This window comes from Ranitomeya imitator, chromosome 2, assembly GCF_032444005.1.
Source record: "Ranitomeya imitator isolate aRanImi1 chromosome 2, aRanImi1.pri, whole genome shotgun sequence".
NCBI classification, from domain to species: Eukaryota; Metazoa; Chordata; class Amphibia; order Anura; family Dendrobatidae; genus Ranitomeya; species Ranitomeya imitator.
The window spans coordinates 268,330,828-268,353,497 of record NC_091283.1 but is presented as its reverse complement, the minus strand read 5'-3'; the positions used below and the strand labels follow the sequence as shown (position 1 = coordinate 268,353,497).

The following is a 22,670-nucleotide window of genomic DNA, read 5'->3' as shown; positions in this document are numbered from 1 at the left end:
TCAAAGATTCGGAACAGTTGAGTTCTCACCTTGGACTTGGAGATGGACTCCATGTTTCCTGCCAGGTCATCAGATTCCATTTTGAGTTCAGTCTTCTCTTTCTCAAGTTTTTGTTTGACCCTTTGAAGGTTTTCAATTTGTTCCCCGAGTTCAGCCATGCTGTCAGCCTGTTTCTTCCTCAAGGTAGCCACAACAGATTCATGCTGTAGGTTGGCTTCTTCTAGATCTCGACGTAGGTTGTGGAAATCTACCTCCCTCTTTTTGTTCATTTCGACTTGAACGGCACTCGCTCCTCCAGCTTCCTCTAGTCTTTCGCTGATGTCTTCTAACTCTCTAGATAATTCTGCCCGCTGTTTCTCTACCTTGGCCCGTGCTGCCCGTTCTGATTCGATTTCTTCATGTAGTTCTTCATTACTCGCCTATAACAAAGTGAAACACAAAAAATCTGATTAAAACTTTGATGGCTTGGTCTAGTATCTATGAATACATTGTGATGACATTATAATTCTACAGTCGTCCGACTTTACAAATGTACATGGTGCGGCATTATTGATTTCCCCTCATACAAGTTCACAAGGACCCACACAAGATTTCACACCTTCAGCATTTCCATATGAAATCCACAGAAAGAAGCAGAATGTTATTTATTTTCATGGCAAATTTTTTTTTTACAATGCAGCGAAAAATCTACCCAAAAGTTGTAAATATAATGTGAGCAGGCTTCTGAAATCGTATTTGTAGGCAAGCCCGATTACAAAGAGTGTTTCTTCTTTGGAACTTCTGCCTTGACAGAGGCAACCAACTGATATGAATAAGAACTGTTTGATAATTAATATTCCCTCTGGAGCTTCTACAGGGAAATTGAACACCATGTTGGAGAACCCATAAAACACAACTCTTTTCTTTGATGGTACCTGTAATTCCTTGATTTTCTTCTGCAGTTGAGCATTGACCATCTGTTCATCTTCAATTCTCTTTTGTATCTCAACAGCTTCAAAATCCTTTCTGGGGTAAAACAGAAAACAAAGCTACATCTTAATTGGAGAAGAGCAAAAAAATGTATGCTGTTCGTGGCAGGTGGACCAGGGTAATGTTCACTTCATTAACTGGCATCTTCGTCCAAATATCTTGGGTGCCTCATGATATTGAGGACACCTATAAACACCAGATGCTCTTAGGATGCTGGCCAAAGAAGTGAACATTGTCCTGTTTTTTCAAAGCTGGACCCAGGACTCATAATTTTGGGCTCATCTCAAGCTTCAATTATTGGTAATCCACATGTAGAATCAAGTATACATTTGCTTCAAAAATGTAGTCTTCTACTCTGTTCATTCATAAAACAAAATTCAAAGTTCTTCAAGTTTCGACATTATCGGAAAGCTGTTCATGCTGGGAAAAAACATAACAGATGCATAGTTGGTTAGTTATCAATGGCAAACATGGCCTGCAAATGACAACCTCAGATCTCAACACTTTATTAGGTGTCCAAAAGATGAAGATCTGGATCATATTCATAATTCTTCAATGACTATGCCTCCAGCAGCCAAGAGAAGAGACATGGAGGCACAGCCCAAGGTTTAATTATGAAGGACAAGGAACAATTCAGAATGTTAAGTAGTTTTCATTACTTTTTAAGTTTGCCCTCTGAGTTGTCTTTATCATTTTCGAGGTCCATTATCGTATCTTGGGTCAGCTTCAGATCACCCTCCAGTTTTCTCCTGATTCTTTCCAAGTCAGCCCTCACTTTTTTCTCCTGCTCGAGAGTCGATTCCAGCTGAAATTCAGGGAATACAAACATTCACATATCAAATGTAACCACAAGTCTACTGAGCACATTCCGTAAATTTATTTTCTGACTTTGGGCAAACACATACTTCATCCACTTGTTGCTCTAGTTTCATCTTCTGTTTCGTAAGACTGTTTACTTTATCTTCTTCTGCCTGCAGGTCATCAAGCATTTGTTGATGGGCCTCTTGGATGGCTTTCTTTTCTCTGCTTATCTTGACTATGCTCTCATCTAATGCCGCCATTTCTTCTGTCAAATTTTTCACCTAATGAGAGAATGCAGTTTGTCTCAAATAACACTAAACATATATAAGAAAATCAATATTATAATACTGCTTACTATGTACAAGAATAAACCTACTATAATACTGCTCCTATGTACAAGAATATAACTACTATAATACTGCCCCTATGTACAAGAATATAAGTACCATAATACTGCCCCTATGTACAAGAATATAACTACTATAATACTGCCCCTATGTACAAGAATATAACTACTATAATACTGCTCCTATGTACAAGAATATAACTACTATAATACTGCTCCTATGTACAAGAATATAACTACTATAATACTGCCCCTATGTACAAGAATATAACTACTATAATACTGCCCCTATATACAAGAATATAACTACTATAATACTGCTCCTATGTACAAGAATATAACTACTATAATACTGCTCCTATGTACCAGAATATAACTACTGTAATACTGCTCCTATGTTCAAGAATATAACTACTATAATACTGCTCTTATGTACAAGAATATAACTACTATAATACTGCCCCTATGTACAAGAATATAACTACTATAATACTGCCCGTATGTACAAGAATATAACTACTATAATACGGCCCCAATGTACAAGAATATAACTACTATAATAGTGCACCTATGTACAAGAATATGACTACTATAATACTGCTGTTATGTACAAGAATATAACTACTATAATACTGCCCCTATGTACAAGAATATAACTACTATAATACTGCTCCTATGTACCAGAATATAACTACTATATTACTGCTCCTATGTACCAGAATATAACTACTATAATACTGCCCCTATGTAAAAGAATATAACTACTATAATACTGCTCCTATGTACAAGAATATAACTACTGTAATACTGCTCCTATGTTCAAGAATATAACTACTATAATACTGCTCTTATGTACAAGAATATAACTACTATAATACTGCTCCTATGTACCAGAATATAACTACTGTAATACTGCTCCTATGTTCAAGAATATAACTACTATAATACTGCTCTTATGTACAAGAATATAACTACTATAATACTACCCCTATGTACAAGAATATAACTACTATAATACTGCCCGTATGTACAAGAATATAACTACTATAATACGGCCCCAATGTACAAGAATATAACTACTATAATAATGCACCTATGTACAAGAATATAACTACTATAATACTGCTGTTATGTACAAGAATATAACTACTATAATACTGCTCCTATGTACAGGAATATAACTACTATAATACTGCTCTTATGTACAAGAATATAACTACTATAATACTGCCCCTATGTACAAGAATATAACTACTATAATACTGCTCCTATGTACCAGAATATAACTACTATATTACTGCTCCTATGTACCAGAATATAACTACTATAATACTGCTCCTATGTACAAGAATATAACTACTATAATACTGCTCCTATGTACAAGAATATAACTACTATAATACTGCCCGTATGTACAAGAATATAACTACTATAATACGGCCCCAATGTACAAGAATATAACTACTATAATAATGCACCTATGTACAAGAATATAACTACTATAATACTGCTGTTATGTACAAGAATATAACTACTATAATACTGCTCCTATGTACAGGAATATAACTACTATAATATTGCTCTTATGTACAAGAATATAACTACTATAATACTGCCCCTATGTACAAGAATATAACTACTATAATACTGCTCCTATGTACCAGAATATAACTACTATATTACTGCTCCTATGTACCAGAATATAACTACTATAATACTGCCCCTATGTAAAAGAATATAACTACTATAATACTGCTCCTATGTACAAGAATATAACTACTATAATACTGCTCCTATGTACCAGAATATAACTACTATATTACTGCTCCCTATGTACAAGAATATAACTACTATAATACTGCCCCTATGTACAAGAATATAACTACTATAATACTGCTCCTATGTACAAGAATATAACTACTATAATACTGCTCCTATGTACCAGAATATAACTACTAAATTACTGCTCCCTATGTACAAGAATATAACTACTATAATACTGCCCCTATGTACAAGAATATAACTACTATAATACTGCTCCTATGTACAAGAATATAACTACTATAATACTGCTCCTATGTACCAGAATATAACTACTATATTACTGCTCCCTATGTACAAGAATATAACTACTATAATACTGCCCCTATGTACAAGAATATAGCTACTATAATACTGCTCCTATGTACAAGAATATAACTACTATAATACTGCTCCTATGTACAAGAATATAACTACTATAATACTGCTTCTGTGTACAAGAATATAACTACTATAATACTGCCCCTATGTACAAGAATATAACTACTATAATGCTGCCCCTATGTACAAGAATATAGCTACTACAATACTGCTCCTATGTACAATAATATAACTACTATAATACTGCTCCCTATATACAAGAATATAACTACTATAATACTGCTCCTATGTACAAGAATATATCTACTATAATACTGCCCCTATGTACAAGAATATAACTACTATAATACTATACTACATCAGCTCCTCCTCACTATGCTCCGCTCCATCGGCCTCAAGGACACCGTTCTCTCCTGGTTCTCCTCCTATCTCTCTGACCGATCCTTCACTGTATGTTTTGCTGGTTCCTCCTCCTCTCACCTTCCCCTTACTGTTGGGGTTCCTCAAGGATCAGTCCTAGGCCCCCTACTCTTCTCGTTGTATACTGCCCCTATTGGACAAACAATCAGTAGATTTGGTTTCCAGTACCATCTCTATGCTGACGACACCCAATTATACACTTCTGCTCCTGATATCACACCGACCTTTTTAGAAAACACCAGTGATTGTCTTACCGCTGTCTCTAACATCATGTCCTCCCTCTATCTGAAACTAAACCTGTCAAAAACTGAACTCCTCGTGTTCTCTCCCTCTACTAACCTACCTTTGCCTGACATTGCCATCTCCGTGTGCGGTTCCACCATTACTCCAAAGCAACATGCCCGCTGCCTTGGGGTCATCCTTGATTCTGACCTTTCATTCACCCCCTACATCCGATCACTGGCTCGCTCTTCTTACCTGCATCTCAAAAACATTTCTAGAATTCGCCCTTTTCTTACTTTCGACTCTGCAAAAACTCTGACTGTTTCACTTATTCATTCTCGTCTGGACTATTGTAACTCTCTACTAATCGGCCTCCCTCTTGCAAAACTCTCCCCGCTCCAATCTGTCCTGAATGCTGCAGCCAGGATCATATTCCTCACCAACCGTTACACCGATGCCTCTACCCTGTGCCAGTCATTACACTGGCTACCCATCCACTCCAGAATCCAGTACAAAACTACTACCCTCATCCACAAAGCACTCCATGGCTCAGCACCACCCTACATCTCCTCCCTGGTATCAGTCTACCACCCTACCCGTGCCCTCCGCTCCGCTAATGACCTCAGGTTAGCATCCTCAATAATCAGAACCTCCCACTCCCGTCTCCAAGACTTTACACGTGCTGCGCCGATTCTTTGGAATGCACTACCTAGGTTAATACGATTAATCCCCAATCCCCACAGTTTTAAGCGTGCCCTAAAAACTCATTTGTTCAGACTGGCCTACCGCCTCAATGCATTAACCTAACGATCCCTGTGTGGCCTATTTATAATAAAAAAAAAAATAAAAAAAAAAAAGGTTCCTCGCATCATGCTCTCATACACTTTATGCAGTATTAGCCCTCTGTGTCTGTACTGCTACATACTTAGGCAGTTAACTGGTTCATGCAGCTTTACATGAACACCTGAGCCTTACACTATAGCTGGTCTGAATAACTAAAGCAATTGTTACCATCCACCTCTCGTGTCTCCCCTTTTCCCCATAGTTTGTAAGCTTGCGAGCAGGGCCCTCACTCCTCCTGGTATCTGTTTTGAACTGTATTTCTGTTATGCTGTAATGTCTATTGTCTGTACAAGTCCCCTCTATAATTTGTAAAGCGCTGCGGAATATGTTGGCGCTATATAAATAAAAATTATTATATTATATTATTATTAATACTGCCCTATGTACAAGAATATAACTACTATAATACTGCCCCTATGTATGAGAATATAACTACTATAATACTGCCCCTATTTACAAGAATATAACTACTATAATACTGCTCCTATGTACAGGAATATAACTACTATAATACTGCTCCTATGTACAAGAATATAACTACTATAATACTGTTCCTATGTACAAGAATATAACTACTATAATACTGCTCCTATGTACAAGAATATAACTACTATAATACTGCTCCTATGTACAAGAATATAGCCACTACACTGTGTGCAGAATTATTAGGCAAGTTGTATTTTAGAGGATTATTTTAATTATTGATCAACAACTATGTTCTCAATCAACCCAAAAGACTCATAAATATCAAAGCTTAAGATTTTTGGAAGTTGGAGTGTTTTTTTTTTTTAGATTTGGCTCTTAGGAGGATATCTGTTTGTGCAGGTAACTATTCCTGTGCAGAATTATTAGGCAACTTAATAGAAACCAAATATATTCCCATCTCACTTGTTTATTTTCACCAGGTAAACCAATATAACTGCACAAAATTTAGAAATAAACATTTCAGACATGCAAAAACATACCCCCGAAGAATGAGTGCCCAATATATCCCCCTTTCTTTATGATGACACTCAGCAGCCTCCATCCATAGATTCTGTCAGTGGCTTGATCTGTTTACGACCAACATTGCATACAGCGGCCGCCACAGCCTCCAGACACTGTTCCGAGAGGTGGACTGTTTCCCCTCCCTGTAGAGCTCACATTTTATGAGGGACCACAGGTTCTCTATGGGGTTCAGATCAGGTGAACAAGGGGGCCATGTCATTATTTGTTCTTCTTTGAGACCTTTACTGGCCAGCCACGCTGTGGAGTAGTTGGAGGCATGTGATGGAGCATTGTCCTGCATGAAAATCATGTTTTTCTTGAACGATACTGACTTCTACCTGTAGCACTGCTTGAAGAAGTTGTCTTTCAGAAACTGGCAGTAGGTCTAGGAGTTGAGCTTCACTCCATCCTCAACCCGAAAAGGTCCCACAAGTTCATCTTTGATGATCCCAGCCCATACCAGTACCCCACCTCCACCTGGCTGACGTCTGAGTCGGAGTGGAGCTCTCTGCCCTTTACTGATCCAGCCTCTGGCCCATCCATCTGGCCCATCAAGAGTCACTCTCATTTCATCAGTCCATAAAACCTTTGAAAAGTCAGTCTTAAAGATATTTCTTGGCCCAGTCTTGACGTTTTATCTTATGTTCCTTGTTCAAAGGTGGTCATTTTTCAGCCTTCCTTACCTTGGCCATGACCCTGAGAATCGCACACCTTGTGCTTTTTGTTACTCCAGTAACGTTGCAGCTCTGAAATATGGCAAAACTGCTGGCAAATGGCATCTTGGCAGCTTCACGCTTGATTTTCCTCAACTCATGGGCAGTTATTTTGCGCCTTTTTTGGCCAACATGCTTCTTGGGACCCTATTGGCTATTTGTCATGAAACGCTTGATTGTTCGGTGATCACGGTTCAAAAGTTTGGCAATTTCCAGACTGCTGCATCCGTCTGCAAGACATCTCACAATTTTGGACTTTTCAGAGCCCCTCAAATCTCTCTTCTGACCCATTTTGCCAAAGGAAAGGAAGTTGCCTAATAATTAAGCACACCTTATATAGGGTTTTCATGTCATTAGACAACACCCCTCCTCATTTCAGAGATGCACATCACCTGATTTACTTAATTGGAAGTTGGCTCTCAAACCTGAACAGCTTGGAGTAGGACAACATGTATAAAAAGTATCATGTGATCAAAATACAACTTGCCTAATAATTCTGCACACAGTGTATAATACTGCCCCCTATGTACAGGAATGTGATGACAAAAATTTACACACCTTATTTTCTGTGGCGTGTTTCTCTTTCTCTACTTTGGCCAGGGTCAGTTCCAGGTCATCAAGGTCCTTCTTCAGTTCTCTGGTCTCGTCTTCCAGTTTCCTCTTTTTGGCTGTGAGGTCAGAACTCATCTCCTCTTCATCTTCCAGTCGGTCCGTCAGTTCCTTCACTTTTGCCTCCAGCTGAATCTTACTCTTTATCAGCTCATCACATCTTTCCTCTGCATCAGCCAATGTCTGGTTTTCCTAGTTTTGAAATAGAAAAAGTTTATTTTTATTATCCCTATTAAGATAATTAGAGGAACACTTTAGTCTTGAAGACCATGATGTAGCAGCGATCCATGGATGGATATATATTTTGTCCATGATCATGTTGACATACCGAATGGGTTTGGAGTAACAGGTCATTCTTCTCTTGCGTAAGAGACACCATTTTCTGCTCAACCTCCTTCCTCCGGGCTTCTGACTTGGCCAGTTCATCCTTGATCTTCTCTATTTCTTCCTTCATGCTCTGCAGTTCCTTTTCTGTCTCCGCACTCTTCAGGAGCGGCTTGATTTTAAAGAATAATTTCATCCATGGCCAGTTCTTGACATTCATGAACGACCGGACATTGTACTGAATGGTGGTGATGGCATCTCTGTTGAACAGAGCAGGAGTGTGTGTTATGGTATACAGCATATTGGGACCCCACCAATCTTCAAATAAGGGCATTGAGTACCCCCATTTGAGCAGAGGACAAGTGAGTACATCTCTGCCACATTCATTCTCTTTGGAGGTGCCAAATATTGCCAAGTACAGAGGTCAGCTTTCCCATAAAGAATGAATGGAGTAGAGGTGTTCCTGTTCAAGCTCAGCTCCATTGAGATGGGGTCTTCAGAACCCTAATCTCAGGATTGGTTGGTATCTCGGAGGTCGAATCCCCAGCTATCAATAAGTTATCCCCTACCTTTCTTTTCTTTCTCCAATCATTCTTCCATATGTTTCCAACAATCTGAAGGGGCTTCATCAGAGAAAATGACTTTTCCACTGTCCTCTGCAGTCCAATCCTTGCATTGTAGTTATTTTGCTCTGATAAAGCTCCTTCGGACTTTTTGGGACATCTGGAAGAAAAGATAACCACTGCTATGAGACCTGTGTCTGCCAGCAGTAAAGTCTCCTGAGACCATTCATGTGTGGGGGCTTCTCATCCATGGTTGAGGATCACTCACATTTTCCAAAGGGGGTGGGGGCTTCTCATCCATGGAGAGGATCACTCACAATGTGTGGAGGCTTCTCATCCATGGAGGGATCACTCACAATGTGTGGGAGCTTCTCATCCATGGCAGGGGCTCACTCGCAATATGTGAGGGCTTCGCAACCATGGAGATGATCACTCACAATACATTACCAGATAATAGCACCACTTTTCCTACAAAGCAATACTGACCGCCATATATTTTTGCAACACACTAGGCGGCAGCTATGAAGCTGAAGATTGTAAGAAAAATAACCTTCTTTCGATCATCTTCTTGAACTCTTGTCTCATGAGGAATCCTCTGCAGATCGCCTGGGTGCGCGTGATCAGCTGCGCCAGACGTTCATCTCTCATTTCTTCCAAAATACCCAGAAGACCAGCTTTGAAGAAGACCTAGAACAAAAGATTTTGGGCTCGTTGAGTCTCTTCCCTTTACTGCTCTTCAGAAATGTAAGAAGCGTGGAGCCCTAGTGCTGCCGGCACAGCAGACTGAGTGTTGCATGGTTTCTTATCTAGACAATCCTCTGTAAGCTAAACAAATGCGGCACATTATGAGTTTTTAGCTTCCACATTAATGTTCTTATTCAATTAAATCAAACTGTGATTTTTTAAAAGAAAAAATTGAGGAACTGAAAAGCAAAGTTTACCAAAAAGTTGCAAAACTTTTTATAAAACTAGAAGACCACTGTACTGGATCATACAAACCTTTGTGTGGCCAAACTTATACTGCGTGTGATCAATATCAATGGAACCGAGCAGTTTCTCACTGGCCTTCTTGCTGTCGATAAACTGCCCATCAGGAATGGCACTGGCGTTCAAGACCTTATACCTGGCATGGAAATAAGGATAATTTTTATTTAGCGACCCCATGGGAAAGGGTGTGCGACCATCCCGGGGGCACAATCCGGCCACTCAAAAGACCCTAGGGACGCAGTGAGTCATAGCTCAGCCACTATATAAAATGCAGGTACATGCTTGGTTTTGTGAATGACAGCCCAGTCACTTAATCAGTAGCAGGGGCGTGATGGGTTCTTCAGTATTGTGAGTGGCAGCCTAGTCACCAATGTATGTCTGGCATGCTGAGTTTTGTCCAGGTGTCTCCTGTTCTAAATCATTGCTTGGCTATTTAGTTAGCAATGGTTAGATCATTGCCAATCATAGCTTTAGCTTGGTGATGTGTATGCCTTGTTTTCTAGTACTCTATTATTTTGATCTTTTGTTGCCCAACCTTGGACCTAGCCTCTGACCATTAGTTTGACTAGCCCCTTTGTCTTGATCCGCTACCTCCCCGGAATTCTGACCTCGGACTGTGACCTATGTACTTCTTTGTCTTGCCCCTCTTTCTATGATGAAATCTCTTGGCATTTGACACCGGAACTCTTTACTCCGCTACCTTACAGCTTATCCGTGAGAAGTGACATTTACAAGCGTCACACCCTCTGTATTGTGAGTGACAGCTCAGCTGCCAATTTAGATCTGGGCTGCTGAGTTTCATCCAGGTGTCTCCCGATCTGAATGATCCTCACCTACTGTATTCTCACCCATCCCTTGTAGATTGTGAGCCCTCGCGGGCAGGGTCCTCTCTCCTCCTGTACCAGTTATGACTTGTATTGTTTAAGATTATTGTACTTGTTTTTATTATGTATACCCCTCCTCACATGTAAAGCGCCATGGAATAAATGGCACTATAACAATAAATAATAATAATAATAATTTCTTGGCTTATTTAGTTGGCTGACGATGGTTTGATTATTGCCAGTCATAGCTTTTGCAGAGTGGTGTGTTTGCCTTGTTCTCTAGTGCTCTGTTATGCTGATCTTTTGCTGTCCGTCCTTGGATCTTGCCTTTGTCCGTCCGTTTGCCTAGCCCCGTTGTATTGATCCCCTTACTTCCCTGGAATTCTGACCTCAGACTGTGACCTTACTCCTTTGTCTTGCCCCTCTGTTTATGATGAAGTCTGATGGCATTTGACCCAGGACCTCTTAACTCCCTTGCCTCAAATCTTATCTGTGAGAAGTGACATTTACAAGCGTCACACCAGGCCTTTTTTTCAATGCCATTAGTAGTGCCTACTTCATACTTGGAGACTTGATCCCTACAGTGTAAAAATTATCATAGTCTGATGATCAGCACGGCGTGTAGGGCAAGTTTTTTTTATGGTGGGGCTTAGCATGGTGCCTATACGCACTCCTGTAAAATTTAAAACTTTTTTCCTATATCAAGCACATGATTTTCCTGTAATGTTCACTTATTGGGTAATGTTTTTTGTTTTTACCGTTGCTTAAAGTCTCCATAGTGTATTCTGTTTGGGAAACCTTTTCGACAAATTCGAATTCCTTCCAATACTCCATTGCACCGCAACTGGTGGATGACGAGGTGGTTATCCATCTCCCCTAAAAAGATAAAAGTGGAATTGGAAGATTTACACAGGTTGTGTGTTGTCCTACAGCACGGCCTCAGTGAGGATATGTGATGGAATTTATGGTTCCCCAAATCTCCCTCCATATCTAAATTGTACCTGGAGTCTTAGTCTCATTAGGGATTAAACAACGGACGAAGTGTGGGTGAGTGGTCTTCAAGTTTGTCATCAGTTTGTTCAGATTTTCCTGTAATTTACAAATAATGAAAATTAGAAGAAATATTTTTGAGTAAGACAAAATATCTCTCCTTCTAACAACCCTTGGTGGACCTACTCGAAACAATGCCGACACAGTCTGGAAGGAAGACCCCTTCTTCTTGCTCCCTCCTTTGCTGGTGGCAGCTGGGCAGAAACAAAATAATTGTGGAAGAACGTTAATCAAATGGTCACTATAGAAATGTTCAAGAAATGACCCTGAAATGTACCTGCTTCTGAAGAGGAAAAGGTGGAGAAGAGATTGGCGAGAAGTTTGACAGAAGACTTCTGATACAGTCCCACCACGGTCTCATTCAGAGGGTCTTTGTTCTTCTCCAGCCAGCCGGTGATGTTATAATCTACAGTACCAGCGTAATGCACCAGGGAAAAGTGAGCTTCTTCTTTACCTTTACCTGGTTTAGGCTTTTGGAAATTCGGTGACTTGCCAAGGTGTTGATCGTATAGTTTGTTCTTGAAAGTGATATCAGAAGCTTTTGGAAACATACACTCCTCTTCGAGGATTGAGAAGATTCCCATGGGCTAAAGGAGTAGAAAGATCAATAAAGATGATTGTGATATCGTTGTTACCTTTTGATAATGCTAATTTTGCCAAAGTTTAATTTTTGGACGTTTGGACAGATCTACCTTTTCAATTAGCTGGATGCAGGCGGCCAGGTCCATGCCAAAGTCAATAAACTCCCAGTCAATCCCTTCCTTCTTGTACTCCTCTTGTTCCAGGACAAACATGTGGTGGTTGAAGAACTGCTGCAGCTTCTCGTTGGTGAAGTTGATGCAAAGTTGTTCAAAAGTGTTGAACTAACCAAAAAGATGGGAAAATACCTTATAAAAAATCCATTAAAAATATAGATAAATACAAGTTCTAAAGTTCACCACTTACCTCAAAGATCTCGAACCCGGCAATATCCAAAACTCCAATAAAATACTGCCGGGATTGCTTAGTGTCGAGCTGCTGATTGATACGAGTCACCATCCATAAGAAAAGTTTCTCGTAAACTGACCTGGCAAGAGCTCCGATTGAGTTGTAGACCTAAAGGGAAATGTTGCTGATCCATAAGTTTTTCATTTGCTTAATTTCCAACAATATTTACCCAAAACCAGCCACAATCTCAGGTTTTCTGGTTTCGACATGACTGGTGGACTGGTTGGAATTCAATCCTCGATACATTGTTATTCGGGAGCTCATAACAATCTGACCATTGTCCTTACCTGCTGCACATTTTGGCTTTTTGTCACAAACTCGTTTCCAACTTTAACCCTTGGGTTGCAGAGAGATTTGACCAGATCTGAGGAATTAAGGCCCATCAAGTAAGCCGCTTTATCTGCATCTGCAGAAAAAAATACTGGTGTCCAAAAATTGGGGAACACAATGACAAATACACAAAGTTGCCCATACATCTAAGATGGCAGTTGTTTGATGCTTATTGATATCATAAACAGTGTCAAAGTAAGAAGCCTAGATACCAATATCCTATATGCCAAGTAACAGAAATCTGAATCTAGCCTGAGCATATTTTACAACATGATGCTAGAAGCTCTGAAACGTTGTGGACCTGATTGGATGGATGTCTTTTTCTTCTCATTATTTGTCCCAGTAGTCTGTAATATGTAGGTTATTATGGTCAACATTGGCTGAGATATTTACCTGTTTCCTGGACCAAGTTTCATTGGGTTTTAACTACCAGTCCACCCAAAAACCTTCTTACCTTCAGTGCCATCTGGCTCCGCTTGCTCCTCGCGGGGTTTCTGCTTGAACTTTAGGTTGCCATAGTGCATGACAGCACCAGTCAACTTATAGATCCCCATTTTTTCTTCTTGGTTAAAGCCAAGGATGTCTATGGCTTCCTAAGAGGTCAATGCAAATAACAGACATAACAATAAGATGAATGGGCATATCCTACAGCTATGGAGCGCCTATGGTGAAATTGGCCTTTTGGTCATATTCAATGTAGGAGAAGACCTGATGAAGGGATCAATGTTTGGGCAATTTATTTCTCGCTAGGGGTTACTCCTACGGTGAACCTCTCGGTCTGTCCATGACATGAAGCACAAATTGTCCTGCTGCTCCTCTGTTTTGTCATACTCACATCCGTCGCCATGAGTTCCGCTTCATCATCAATACTCTTCACAGAGATTTCCCCCATACTTGTGTATTGGTAATCATATGGATTGGTTGTTATCAGCAACATTTCTGAAAAAAAAATGTAATCAGGTGTCACAATGGAGCAGGCACCTATTAAAAAAGTGAACTCAACACGAAGCATTGAACTGACCTACAATCTCAGGCTTCTTGTTGCACTGAATCTGGTAAAATATATGGTAGCTGCGCTCTTTGGGAAGCTGGAAGGTCACTCTGGACTTCTCCAGCAAATCTGCGAAAATGAAAACATATACAGTAAAAGATTTAAATTATGAACTCATCTGAATCAAAGGAACATATCAGTCTCGTGTTTAAGAAATCCTACATAATATATGGTAGATACAATATAAATCTATAGGAGAGACCAAAAATGAAACCCACTCTTCCATCTTATTTTAAATTAATTATGTCATCTTATTCCTGAAAAGTCCAAAGTTCCGTCCACTAGGAGTCTTCGTTTTGTGTAGTTTGCTGTCCACTACCTATTGTTAAATGTCATCCATCACTAGCAGCAGAGACATTGAGATATATTACAGGAAGTGGGGGCAGGTTTTTGTCTCTTTACAAGAAGTGGGGGCAGGTCTTTTTATCTTTAAAGGAAGTCGAGGGCAGGTCATTGTCTCTTTACAAGAAGTGGGGAATCGGTCTTTGTCTCTTTACAGGAAGTGGAGGCCAGGCCATTGTCTCTTTACAGGAAGTGGGAACAGGTCTTCGTCTCTTTACAGGAAGTGGAGGGCAGGCAATTGTCTCTTTACAGGAAGTGGGAACAGGTCTTTGTCTCTTTACAGGAAGTGGAGGGCTGGCAATTGTCTCTTTACAGGAAGTGGGAACAGGTCTTTGTCTCTTTACAGGAAGTGGAGGGTGGGTTATTTTCTCTTTACAAGAAGTGGAGAATCGGTCTTTGTCTCTTTACAGGAAGTGAAGGGCAGGCCATTGTCTCTTTACAGGAAGTGGGAACAGGTCTTTGTCTCTTTACAGGAAGTGGAGGGCAGGCCATTGTCTCTTTACAGGAAGTGGGGAACTGATCTTTGTCTCTTTTACAGGAAGTGGAGGGTGGGTTATTTTCTCTTTACAAGAAGTGGAGAATCGGTCTTTGTTTCTTTACAAGAAGTGGAGGGCAGGTCATTGTCTCTTTAAAAGTGCGGAATCAGTCTTTGTCTCTTTACAGGAAGTAGAGGGTGGGTCATTTACTCTTTACAAGAAGTGTGGAGTCTGTCTTTGTTTCTTTACAGGAAGTGTAGGGCAGGTCATTGTCTCTTTACAAGAAGTGAGGAACTGGTCTTTGTCTCTTTACAGGAAGTGGAGGGCAGGTTATTGTCTCCTTACAAGAAGTGGGGAACCGGTCTTTGTCTCTTTACAGGAAGTGAAGGGCGGGTCATTGTCTCTTTACAGGAAGTGGGGGAAGGTTTTTGTCGCTTTACAGGAAGTGGAGGGTGGGTCATTGTCTCTTTACAAGAAGTGGGGAATCAGCCTTTGTCTCTTTACAGGACATGAAGGGCAGGTCATTGTCTTTTTGCAAGAAGTGGAGAACTGGTTTTTGTCCATTATAGGAAGTTGAGTGCGGGTTATTGTCTCTTTACAGGAAGTGGAGAACTGGTCCTTGTCTCAATGCAGGACATGTGACAAGTTTTTGTCTCTCTACAAAAAGTGGGAGCGGGTCTTCATCTTTTTACATGAAGTTGGGTGGTTCTTCTCTTTACAGGAAGTCAGGGAGTGGGTCTTTGTTGTTTTACAGGAAGTAAGGTGCTGGGCAGTATCTCTTTACAGGAAGTGGGGTGGTTATTCTACTCTTTACAGGAAGTGAGGGGGTGGGTCTTTGTCTTTTTACAGATAGTAAGGTGCTGGTCAGTATCTCTTTACAGGAAGTGGGGAGGTTCTTCTACTCTTTACAGGAAGTGAGGGGGTGGGTATTTGTCTTTTTACAGAAAGTAAGGTGCTGGTCAGTATCTCTTTACAGGAAATGGGGGGCTGGTCTTTGTCTCCTTATAGGACGTAGGGCAGGTCTTTGTCTCTATATAGGAAGACCATGCTTTTTTAGAAGCCATGCCAAGACTCCTCTGACAGAAGGCTCCAGCGCAGTGTAAATAGAGTATAGAGTCTGATCTAATAAGATTATTAACTACATAAGCAAAGTAAATGATAAAAACAAATATCAAAACGTATAATAATAACAAAATAGCGATAAAACCGAGAAATATTAAATAATTTCCAATAACAAATGCCCAAAATTATTTCCATAGTAATGCAATAAATATTACAAAGCCTAAGAAATGATAGCAATGATGATACAAAGAATGTTGAAAACTGAAATCAGACACAATTATTATTGTAAAATGTGAGATTAATAACACAACAATCAGCCGGGTCTCACATGTTTCGATATCCGCAGAGGACAGTTTTCCGGTGGCTCCAAAGTGAATTCGGATGAATTTTCCCTGCATAATAAATTACTAAAGTTATAAATGGCATCTCTTCTCCAGATATTGCTGCAAAGGGTTAAATAAAGTGGTGGTAAAATCTCTATTTTTGGGGCCGATATCAGAACCTTTTTTAATTGCAGGAAAATGGAATTCCTGATAAAGGGAACTTTCTCCAGTACTCTGGGATGTTACATTTCACCTGGTGGCAACTTACAAAACGAGACGAATTGTCGTTTCTGACGGTCTTGGCGTTACCAAAGGCCTCCAGAAGAGGGTTAGCCTGGATGATTTGATCCTCCAGGGTTCCCTAGAGAAAAATCAGAAAAAAAAAGTTTACAAAACTTTTATTATATTTTTAGAAAACAAAATGCAAGGAAGCAAAGAACCCGTAAAAGCTACGGTAACTGCTGCAAATTTTTTTAATGAAATCAAATTATTTGTTAGCCTATAGTGCGTGCATAAAAGTAAAAAAAAAAGAAAGTTCCCCAAAGTTGAAAAACATAAATGATCCTAACCTGCATCTTGTTTGCTGAGGAAGTTTCTTTCTTTTTCCCTGAATCTGCAGTAGTTGCAATTGTTGCAAAATACTGAATGACGCGTTTCGTGTTCACAGTCTTCCCGGCACCGGATTCTCCACTGAATAAAACAAAGAAAATGTAAGAAATAGATTAAAAACAAAAATATTTTAAACATTGCAAAAAATACAAATAAAAACTGAAGTCTAATATTTTATTCCCAAAAAATCTAACAAAACAATATATATATGAACACAAAGCCTAAAATACAATTTTTGTATTTATATTTTCAAGCATCGCAAACTTTTTTGGTGCTTTTTTATGAAAGATAGAGGAGAAGGAAGAGAAAGAAAAGGAGAAGAAGAATAAGGAGAAGGCGTAAAAGGAGAAGGAATAGAACGAAAAGGAGTAGAAGGAGAAGAAGGAGAAAGAGAAGGAGAAGAAGAAGAAGGTAGATGGAGGAGGAGAAGAAGAAGGAGGGAAAGAAGTAGGAGAAAAAGTAGAAGGTGCAAATGGAGAAAGAGGAGAAGAAGAAGGAGGAGGAAAAGGAGAAGAATGAGAAGGAGGAGAAAAAGGAGAAGGATGAGAAGGAGGAGGAAAATGAGAAGGAGGAGAGGGAGAAGGACGAAAAGGAGAAGGCATAGAAGAAGAAGAAGTAGGAAAAGGAGGAGTAGAACGAGAAGGAGTAGAATGAGAAGGAGACGAAGAAAAAGAGGAAGAAGGAGGAAAAGGATTAGAAGGAGGAGAAGAAGAAGTAGGGAAAGAAGGAGAAGGAGGAGGAGGAAAAGGAGAAGGTGTAAATGGAGAAGGAGAAGAACAAAAAGAAAAAGAAGGAGGAAAAGGAGTAGAAGGATAAGGAGAAGAAGAAGAAAAAGAAGGAGGAGGAAAAGGAGACGAAGGAGGAAAAGGAGAAGGAGGAGAGGGAGAAGAAGGACGAAAAGGAGAAGGAGTAGAAAAGGAGGAAAAGGAGAAGGAGTAGAAGGAGAAGGAGTAGAAGGAGAAGGAGTAGAACGAGAAGAAGAAGGAGAAGAAGAAGAAAAAGAGTAAGGAGGAGAAGAAGGTGGGAAAGGAGAAGAAGAAGGAGGGAAAGAAGGAGAAGAAGAAGGAAGAGGAAAAGGAGAAGAAGAAGAAGAAGGAGGAGAAGGAGAACGGTGAGAAAGGGGAGGAAAAGGAGAAGAATGAGAACGAGGAGGAAAAGTAGAAGAACAAGAAGGAGGAGGAAAAGGAGAAGAAGGTGGGAAAGGAGAAGGAGAAGAGGGAGAAGAAGGAGGAAAAGGAGAAGAAGGAGAAGGAATATTATTATTATTATAGCGCCATTTATTCCATGGTGCTTTACATGTGAAAGTAGAAGAAGAAAGAGGAAAAGGAGAGTAAGAAGAAGAAATAGGAGAAGGATTAGAATAAGGAGGGAAGAAGAAGGAGAAGAAATATTATTATTATTATTATAGCGCCATTTATTCCATGGCGCTTTACATGTGAAAGTAGCAGAAGAAAGAGGAAAAGGAGAAGGAGAAAAAGAAGCAAGAAAAGGAGAAGGAGGAGAAAAAGGCGGAAAAGGAGAGTAAGAAGGAGGAAAAGGAGAAGGACTAGAATAAGGAGGGAAAGGAGAAGAAGAAGGGGAAAAGGAGAAGGAGAAGGGGAAGAAGGAGGAGAATGAGAAGAAGAAGAAAAAGGAGGAGTATAAGAAGAAGGAAAAGGAGGAGAAGAAGAAGGAGGAAAAGGAGAGTAAGAAGGAGAAAAAGGAGAAAGAGGGGAAGGACTAGAATAAGGAGGGAATGGAGAAGAAGAAGGAAAAGGAGTAGAAGGAGGAGGAGGAGGAGAAGAGGAAGGAGAAGAAGAATAACTTTCTGTGTAGGAAGTTAATGAGCTACAATCCTGGTGGAAGGGAAGGTTAAATTCCAAAGCAATGGATTAGGTACTTAAAGATGGTGTTAAAACAGGTGGTTTTAGAAAGTTTAGTGTTCATTCTTTTTTCTTTCTTTTTTTAAAGTCCAAGTGTTGGCCCCTTGAAATTGTTCCAGAAAATGACGTTCTGTATTTCTCCTAGACAATTACTGCAATTCCCCACGTTTTGTTATACGCATGTTTATTTCCTTTATGTGTTTTGGAACAACTCGAAAAAACAGAGAGAAAAGGCAAATTGGACATAATTTCACACAAAACCCCCAAAATGGGCCGGACCAAATTGTTGACACCCTCCACTTAATATTTGGTTGCACACCCTTTGGAATAAATAACTGCCCTCAGTCGCTTCCTATAACCATCCAAAAGCTTCTTACTCCTCTCAGCTGGTATCTTGGATGACTCTTCTGACAAAGTGGTGATGTTTTGGTTCTCAAATCTTCGGACAGTTCTCTTCTCCTCTTTCTGTTCTCCATGCTTAGTGTAGCACACACAGACACACAATGCAAAGATTGAGTCAACTTCTCCCCCCTTTTTATCTGGTTTCAAGTGTGATTTTCATATTGCCGACACCTGCTACTTGCCACAGGTGATTGTGAATGAGCATCACATGCTGGAAGCAAAGTCACTTGCCCACAATTTTGGAAAGGTGCCAACAATATTATCCGGACCATTTTTGGGCTTTTGTGTGAAATTATATCCAATTTGCCTTTTTTTCTCTTTTTTTGTGTTGTTCCAACACACACAAAGGAAATAAACATGTGTAATTGCAGAAATTTTCTGGGACAAATACTTAATTTTCTGGAACAATTTCAAGGGTCCAACATTTTCGGCCATGACTGTATATGAATAGTTTCAAACATAAAAACAAGATAGTAAAACTAATTCTCACGTGATGAGGATTGACTGGTTTTCTCGATCTATATATGAAGGAGCAAAAACAGAATTAATATCCTATCTCAGGTAATGAGTCTTCATGTAGACCTGGTAATAGATAGTTTGAAGGCTCATGCACATACTACTCATGCACAGACTAAAGAAATTTTATTCTCACCAGTCAGCATGAACTGATAGGCATTATTGGAGATAGAGAAGATGTGTGGTGGGGTTTCCATACGCTTCTTGCCTCGGTAGGCATTGACCACCTCGGGGTTGTACACAGGCAGCCATTTGTAGGGATTGACAGTGACACAGAACAATCCAGAATATGTCTAGAATCAAACAGAGAGACAATATTAACAGCTGTGAATACTTGGGATTAGTACCTTGACCAACAATCATAGTCAACCAAGGACTTAAAAATTATATCCGAGGTCAACAAATTTTCAGTAATGATTTTGATAGAAAATGTGGGTGATGTAGGTGATAATGAAGACCTTGTTATGGTTGAGTTGCCGTACTCTGGATGACCAGGATACCTTGCCTTTAACTTATGAGACTGTAGATGTAGAGTTGTCAAGGGACCTTCTACTAGACCAAAGTGAACCTTCGTTGCATTCTTAGTTGACTAAAAGAAGACCCGACTCTTTTTGGAGATAATTATGGGAAACTAAGAAGAGAAGCGATGAATGATAGGATTGATAGACCATGACAAATAATGAATAAGTCAAAGAGGAACCCAGAGACCTAAGAGAAACTCAAGTTCTGAAGAACATACTGTACCAATGACTAAGGTTCGAGAAGCATTTTTTTGGCTCTTCCTATGAAAGTCCCTTGGGGAAAAACAAAGTTTTACCAACGAAGATGTTGGTGGTCAAAAAAGCTTATTACATAGATCATCCATGAATCATAATGTTCCGTGAGTTTGAAAAGAACTGATGGCTTGTTGAGGTGAGTAGGGCCATATCTTCAATCTTTTCAAACTTCGGTGGGTTTCTAGGTAAAACCTCATCGTCCTTCAATTGCTAAGGGACCTTCTACTAGACCAAAGTGAACCTACATTGTATACTAAGCTGACTACGAGAAGACCCTACTCTTTTGAGATAATTAAGGAAAACTAAGAAAATAAATAATGAACGACAGGATTGATAGAGACCATGACAAATATTGAATAAGTCAAAGAGGAACCCAGAGACCCAAGAGAAACTCAAATCCTGAAGAACATACCAATGACTAAGATTGGAGAAGCATTTTTTTGGTCTTCCGGTGGAAGTCCCTTGGGGGCAAAACAAAGTATTACCAATGAAGATATTGGTGGTCAAGAATGCATCTTACGTAGATCATCCATGCGGCATAACGTTGTTTGAGGTTGAAGAGAACCGCTGGCTCATTGAGGTATGTTAGTAGTGCCATGTCTTCAATTGTATCAAATTTCGGTGGGTTTATTGGGAAAATATCATCACCCTTCAATTGCCAAGGGACCTTCTACTAGACCAAAGTGTTGTATTCTAAGCTGACTACGAGAAGATCCTAATCTTTGGAGATAATTAAGGAAAACTAAGAAAATAAATAATGAATGATAGGATTGATAGAGACCATGACAAATAATGAATAAGTCAAAGAGGAACCCAGAGACCCAAGAGAAACTCAAATCCTGAAGAGCATACCAATGACTAAGATTCATGAAGCTTTTTTTTTTGTTCTTCCTGTGGTAGTCCCTTAGGGGCGAAACAAAGTTTTACCAAAGAAGATGTTGGTGGTCAAGATTGTATCTTACGTAGATCATCCATGCGGCATAACGTTCTTTGAGGTTGAAGAGAACCGATGGCTCGTTGAGATGTGTGAGTAGCGCCATGTCTTCAATCTTATCAAACTTCAGTGGGTTTCTGGGAAAAACCTCATCATCCTTCACTGTGACGACCTACAAATAATAACAGTAGTAGAGTTTGGTCATCACATGTAAAACCCTTGAACATAGCGGGAAAATCCTTCCAGAACCTACACTTCCCCCGTCCGTCTGTACGGTGGCGCTCTTCCCCTCCTTCCTCTGAACAATCCCCTTCAGGTAGAGCTCCTTAGCGTCCGCAACATAAACAAACGTCTTGGCATCGAATGGTTGATTTTGGGCCTCAATCCGCTCTTTTTCAGACTTGCGCAGGTATTGCGCGGCATCCCCAAAAATCGCCATTTCACGATCTCCACTCATGTCGGCAAATTTTCTGAAAAATGTAAGACCTCAATGAATAGAATGCCAGCGATACAGTGAAGACTGACACAACAAAACGGTAGACAGGTGAAAGCGGTAACGTACGGATCTGAACATACGGTCGCCCCCAGAATCTACGTGAGGTCAAGAAACATTAAAAGACTTCCCCCTAGGGGGCGCGATCGGTCATAAATTTTGAGGACTTGCCATTTCACTAACAATATAAATGTTATGAGTGGGGTTATAATAGTTTCGTTCATTGCATGAGAATCCCCCTGTACATAAACAACTAGATCACATAACCGGCGTCCGCTGCCAGCCAGATGCCCGGAAAGTTGATAATCTCTTTATTAATGCATCGAGCGCTTTGTGTGCCAGCTTGCGGTCTAAAAGTCTTACAGGAAAAATTCTAATTGCATGGCTCTGGTTACGGGGATGGCAGCAGCAGAAAGTGCAATGCAGCACTAGTGAGTGAAGAAGCACTCCAAGTGCATTGCCACGCCCCCAGAGCACTTTCAGCCCAATTCTAGATTTTTTGGGGTATCATTTTTATAAGCTCCTATACAGCTATACCCCTACATCAATATGTAAATTCCTGCTGACAGGTTCCCTTTAAATCCCCTCTACCTATTAACCCATTCATCACCCTAGACCACCAGGGAATTTTTTATGAACCCCTTTATTGCCATAGACCATATGGGAATTTTGGATAATCCCCTTTATCATCCAAGACCAACATTGTA

At 40.0% G+C, this 22,670-nt stretch overlaps 1 protein-coding gene across 1 annotated transcript in view; it reads right to left on the bottom strand.

The window, feature by feature from the left end:
• Positions 1–21,927, bottom strand: part of LOC138666389 (myosin-1B-like) — a 30,526-nt gene extending 8,599 nt beyond the window's left edge. The window contains exons 1-25 of the mRNA XM_069754617.1: positions 21,724–21,927; positions 21,499–21,642; positions 19,897–20,053; positions 19,735–19,762; positions 16,941–17,061; positions 16,640–16,732; positions 16,377–16,440; positions 14,139–14,237; positions 13,953–14,056; positions 13,572–13,710; positions 13,075–13,193; positions 12,746–12,895; positions 12,493–12,663; positions 12,078–12,387; positions 11,927–11,994; positions 11,752–11,839; positions 11,509–11,626; positions 9,939–10,062; positions 9,490–9,626; positions 8,381–8,636; positions 8,002–8,244; positions 1,875–2,051; positions 1,629–1,774; positions 915–1,005; positions 30–419 (exon numbers count right to left, since the gene is read on the bottom strand). Of these exons, the coding sequence (XP_069610718.1) occupies positions 30–419; positions 915–1,005; positions 1,629–1,774; positions 1,875–2,051; positions 8,002–8,244; positions 8,381–8,636; positions 9,490–9,626; positions 9,939–10,062; positions 11,509–11,626; positions 11,752–11,839; positions 11,927–11,994; positions 12,078–12,387; positions 12,493–12,663; positions 12,746–12,895; positions 13,075–13,193; positions 13,572–13,710; positions 13,953–14,056; positions 14,139–14,237; positions 16,377–16,440; positions 16,640–16,732; positions 16,941–17,061; positions 19,735–19,762; positions 19,897–20,053; positions 21,499–21,642; positions 21,724–21,927 (3,741 nt within the window). The remainder of the gene's footprint in view (positions 1–29; positions 420–914; positions 1,006–1,628; positions 1,775–1,874; positions 2,052–8,001; positions 8,245–8,380; positions 8,637–9,489; positions 9,627–9,938; positions 10,063–11,508; positions 11,627–11,751; positions 11,840–11,926; positions 11,995–12,077; positions 12,388–12,492; positions 12,664–12,745; positions 12,896–13,074; positions 13,194–13,571; positions 13,711–13,952; positions 14,057–14,138; positions 14,238–16,376; positions 16,441–16,639; positions 16,733–16,940; positions 17,062–19,734; positions 19,763–19,896; positions 20,054–21,498; positions 21,643–21,723) is intronic.
• Positions 21,928–22,670: the final 743 nt, after the last annotated feature.